General features: G+C 35.7%; 2 protein-coding genes across 5 annotated transcripts in view; both read left to right on the top strand.

The window, feature by feature from the left end:
* Positions 1–1,199, top strand: part of LOC119837864 (protein fem-1 homolog CG6966) — a 5,340-nt gene extending 4,141 nt beyond the window's left edge. Inside the window, exon 4 of the mRNA XM_038363644.1 lies at positions 1,180–1,199. Coding sequence (XP_038219572.1) covers positions 1,180–1,199 — 20 coding nt within the window. The remainder of the gene's footprint in view (positions 1–1,179) is intronic.
* Positions 1,200–1,631: 432 nt separating this feature from the next.
* LOC119837961 lies at positions 1,632–4,823 on the top strand. Of its 4 annotated transcripts, none has more exons than XM_038363759.1 (6): positions 1,632–1,980; positions 2,148–2,303; positions 3,509–3,643; positions 3,777–3,852; positions 3,935–4,069; positions 4,178–4,823. In XM_038363759.1, the coding sequence occupies exons 1-5, from the start codon at positions 1,858–1,860 to the stop codon at positions 4,024–4,026; spliced, it is 582 nt and encodes a 193-aa protein (XP_038219687.1). In that variant the 5' UTR covers positions 1,632–1,857; the 3' UTR covers positions 4,027–4,069; positions 4,178–4,823. The 4 variants fall into 4 exon arrangements, with proteins under 4 accessions (XP_038219687.1, XP_038219688.1, XP_038219685.1 ...); XM_038363760.1 differs by having other exon boundaries at positions 3,935–4,073; XM_038363757.1 differs by having other exon boundaries at positions 3,773–3,852.
* Positions 4,824–4,924: the final 101 nt, after the last annotated feature.

Below are 4,924 nucleotides of genomic sequence, written 5' to 3'. Positions count from 1 at the left end.
GTACAATATTTCTTTATGCTGTTTTTTTCTGTTACTTTTATTTTGGTGTACAATAAAGAATTTATTATTATTATTATTATTATTATATATATCTATATATATAAAATTCTCGTGTCACAGTTTTCGTTGCCAAACTCCTCCGAAACGGCTTGACCGATTTTGATGAAATTTTTTGTGCTTATCGGGTAGGTCTGAGAATCAGACAACATCTATTTTTTATAACCTTAAATGATAAGAATAAGGCAGAACAGCGTTTGCCGGGTCAGCTAGTATATATATATATATATATATATATATATATATATATATATATATATATATATATATATATATATATATATATATATATATATATATATATATATATACAAGAATCGCTCGTTTAAAAGTATAAGATAAGATACAACAGAGGCTATGTTCCTAGGATCGTTATTGTTATGTAATTTACCGACATATCATATATATTACGAACATATATATACATACCAATTCAAATGTTACAACCAAACACATAAAAGTCATAATACAAGCAACGAAATATATTGCGAAAACCTCGCTCTGCTACCAAAAAAAAAAAATATTTGTCACAAAGAACGGCTCGGCGGCCGTTGATACACATTTTCCAAAATAACAATAATTAAAAGTTAGCGTTAAGGTTAAACCCTAGGAACAACATACCTTTTAACACGTTCCACAACACATGCGTGTGATATACGGTCGGTCAAAACAGTATAGAAAACAAGAGGACACCTTTGTAAGGATTACTATATATATAAAGGGATACTATATGTAACAAGATGTAACAAAATAATATAAAAAAAAAGGATGAAACTAACTAAGTACGTCACCACTTCAACACAGCCAGGCACACTACGTTGCCATTAGTAGATTTATAACGCACCGAAACTCGCGATACACAAACACAGTGCATGCAATGATTATTAGATAATATAAAACAATTCAAAAACAACCGAAACTCTATGTGAAGTTTTTTAGAAAATAAATTAGGACGCGATCTGCGCGTGATTACATTTGAGGCGATAGCTGGTCTTTTTACGACTTCACGACTACCACGACTCGACATCGACTATCGCTCTCACTCGACAGTATAAATACATCATGTCACTCGCTACCGTCAGAATATTAATAATTTTATTTATTTTTTCCGAACACCTTCAGTTATAAAAAGACTAGTTTAATTATAGAGGTTTCTACAACCAATTTTTTAGCCAAAAACTTTGTTTCATCACAAAGAAAAAAGTCGTCAAAAGTGTTTTTGACCGATGCCTTCAGTTATAAATAGTGTGGTTTTAACAAATGACATTTATAAACTAATTTTTAAGCTTTAAAATTAGTTTCCTAACAGAGAAAAAAAGTTGCCAGAAGTATTTCTGACCGAAGTCTTCAGCTATAAATAGTGGTTGTAACTAATGGCGTTTCTAAAGCTAATTTTTTTTCCAAAAAAAAAATCTTTTTAAATCGATGCCTTCAGTTATAAATAGAGTGGTGTTATCTGTGGTCCAGACGTCAGTGAGTCGGACATATTATGTAACTAATAGCTAGTTCTCATCTGTGCATTTTAATATTATTTAGACAGTATCTCTACTGTCTAAATAATATTAATATATATAATAGTTCTTAACTTGTTCTTAATCTGTGGATCCGTCGACCGTGATCAGTTTTCAAAATAAATCAAATAACACAAAAATAAATTACTTGTGACTTTGTAAGACAAGTTTCGCTGACAGACAGGAATTTATTACTTTCATATTTATACAATTCTAAAACACGTCAATAATTGTTTAGATGTAGTTTGTTCATAGGTCGTAGTTTTTATTTACGATATCGGAAATCAGAATGTCGTGTAAACTAATAGTGAGGCGTTCGGTGCCGGGAGATATACAGAAGCGTCAAGAAATTATACGAAATTCGTATTCCACGGGCTTTATAGATACCTTTTTGTTCTTTTTTTTCCAAGAGGTGAGTGTTAATTTAGACACAATAATTAATGTTATAGTCAATCTAACTTTTATTATTCTAGACTGCTTGTGCACTGTGTACTATAAAATACTTTGTTCTTGTATATTCTATCATATAAATATAAATGTATATGCAATGGGAGTGGGAATAATGAACATAATGTGCAGTTGACATTAGAGTGTTGTGTGCTGAGTGGTGCAGTGCTGTTCATATTTTGCGGTGTGTCAGCTCGCGGCTGCTTGCTGCTGGTGCCGGCGGCGGTCGCCGTGGTCACTGCTGCTGTTCTGCTTCAGCAGTACACTCTATCCTTAAAGCATGCTCAGGTATTCATTCAAATAAAAAAGAGAATTGCGTTTATGAAAACTATTTATAAAGTAATTCTTCCTACTTCCTACTTATATTATAAATGTGAAAGTTTATAAGGATGTGTTTATGTTTGTTGCTCTTTCACGCAAAAACTACTGAACCAATTGCAATAAAATTTGATATGCAGACAGTTGGTCAAGTATAATAATATATAGGCAACTTTTTATCCCGATATTCCTTCGGGATATGGACTTACGGGGGTGAAACCTCCTGGCGCAGCTAGTTCTTTATAAAATAGTCTGCACAAATGAGCATTATTAGTCTTTTAAACAATATTTCAACTAAATGAGTCTAATAACTAATAATAATCTATTCTGTTCTCAAAATAAAACAGAAACTAAACCATTTCTTTATAAAAACATATTTATATAGGTAATAATGCATTATGGTTGTTTTAAAGACTTCAAAACAATGGTTAATACTTTTTATGTTTGTCTGTTTGTCAATCACCTAAAAACCAAGGCAGATTTTGACAAAAAATTATGTGGTGGTAATATAGTATTAAGTTTAACTTATAGTACAGCTGTATTACCTGAATCAAGGCACATAACTTCTACCTGTTAATATTCATAACTCTTGATATTTGTTAGTATATGTTTGGAATAAAAAAGGGTTGCACAACTAAATATGCCTAGGCATATTTGGATAGATGTATTATCTAATAGATATATTATCAATCCAAATATTATACCTTTCCATAAATGATTTTTTTACCTTAAAAGCCAGAAAACAGTTATTTAAATTTTCTTGCTGTTCCTCATGTCATATTGTCTATTACCTACTCTTGTGTGTAAGTCAGTGTTATTGTGTACATGTAAAATGTTTCTTAATATATATTTTAACTCTACAGTTAGGATACCAGTACTCTTAAAGAGATCTCTGACATAATATCTAAGGCTCTTTCTTGTAATACAAGTATGTTATCAATTTTGGCTACCCTCCTTCATAATTAAAGTCCAGACATAATGCTATTAAAGTAGTTCAAATGAACAATTGTAACCATATCTACATCATTGAGATGCCTTATTTTTCGAACTGCATATGTAGCTGAACTGAGCTTAGCAGCGGCGGTTTTAATATGGGTTCCCATTGTAGCTTGTCATCCAGTGTCTTTCGAAGAAAAACACAATCCTTCCTTTATCATATATATATATATACACAGAGTATACACGGAGAAATATTTGGCGTGGTGGTGGAAGCCCGCGGCGCGCTGCTGCCACCTCCCGGCGCTCTGCCCATATGCGTGCGCCTGAACGACGGCTTGCCTGACGAGAACCAAGCCTACATGTATACACATGTGCGTTTTATGTTTATTCATTCATTCATTAAGTTCAATTCTAACAAAACAATTATTTTGAGACATTTTCACCGCATCGGTTTACATATATGTGACCATGCAACAATAAAGCGATAAATTGTTCCACAGATAGTGGGGACTGCGAGTGTGTCGGAATTTTGGGGGTCCATGCGGAGCGGATGGTTGCACTCGATGGTCGTCGACGCGCAGTAAGCAAATTCTCGGTGAATAATTTTCATAGCTCGTCGAAGGCGACGCGAAGTCATTGTAACGAAACCGGGACGATTGCAGGTGGCGGAGGCGCGGCGCGGGCGCGGCGCTGGCGGGCGGCGCGCGCCGGCTCGCCGCGGCCGCCGGCCTGCACTCGCTCGAGTGCGTCGTGAGCCCGCTGCAGCACGCCGCCAAGCAGCTGCTGCAGGCGGCCGGGTAGGTGCGCGTGTGTGCGTGTGCGTGTGCGTGTGCGTGCGTGCGGGCGCGTGCGCGTGTGTGCGCGTGTGTGCGGGCGGCGCCGCTGACGTGCGCTTGTGTGTGCAGGTGGGAGTGCCGCGGCTCGTACGAGCGCGCGGTGGTGGGCACGGCGCTGACGCTGCCGCTGCTGCGGCTGGGCACCGACTTGCCGCTCGCCTGACCGCCCCACCCCGCTATCCACGTTCGACAACCTGGCTGATGAAGAATGACTAGAATACTGCTCGAGAATCTCAAGTTTAGAATTTAAAGACTAAAACGGATTTAAACCAGGCTGTGTTTAGCTTATAACTGCGAGACATCAAATCAAATGCAGTTTACATTTAAATATTCCCAAAATTTCTATCAAAGTAATTAGCAAGAATCTTTTATTTTTCGCTTTTAGGGAACTCTTGGATTTTTTTTTAAATAGACTTAACTTAAGTAATAACGAATAAAATCTAAATCTATTTTTGTAGATTACAGTGACATACACATAAAATTTTATTATATGTTGCGTAATTCATTACTTGAATTCCTCAGATTTTATGATGTTCACTGTCAAAAATTGTTATTATTCATCATTTACATAATATTATAAATGTATGTATTTTTAATGATATTGTCAATTATCTTGCAATTAATGTTATTCTTTGAACCATTCTAATATAAGTAAAACAATTGATAAGTTGTGATATTCCATGTATATTTATAAATAAATACTTTTTTAAAGGTCTGAAGGTATTTTTATTAATCTTTCCTTTTCCACGTAAGATATAACTAGCGGAAATTTCTTTGGCGCTGGCCGATCCTGCGTAGAAGTTTGTCGCCGCTCCC

The sequence above is a fragment of the Zerene cesonia genome, chromosome 29 (assembly GCF_012273895.1).
Source record: "Zerene cesonia ecotype Mississippi chromosome 29, Zerene_cesonia_1.1, whole genome shotgun sequence".
NCBI lineage: Eukaryota > Metazoa > Arthropoda > Insecta > Lepidoptera > Pieridae > Zerene > Zerene cesonia.
The sequence above is the reverse complement of the archived record's forward strand: the minus strand, read 5'-3'. Positions and strand labels throughout refer to the sequence as shown.

Bases quoted from the DNA above. Each gene is read 5' to 3' on its own strand.
- LOC119837961 (XM_038363757.1), top strand. From the start codon at position 1,858: ATGTCGTGTAAACTAATAGTGAGGCGTTCGGTGCCGGGAGATATACAG. The intron at 1,981-2,147 runs GTGAGTGTTAAT...CATAATGTGCAG, and splicing joins TGTTCTTTTTTTTCCAAGAG to TTGACATTAGAGTGTTGTGT. The intron at 2,304-3,508 runs GTATTCATTCAA...ATATATACACAG, and splicing joins TATCCTTAAAGCATGCTCAG to AGTATACACGGAGAAATATT.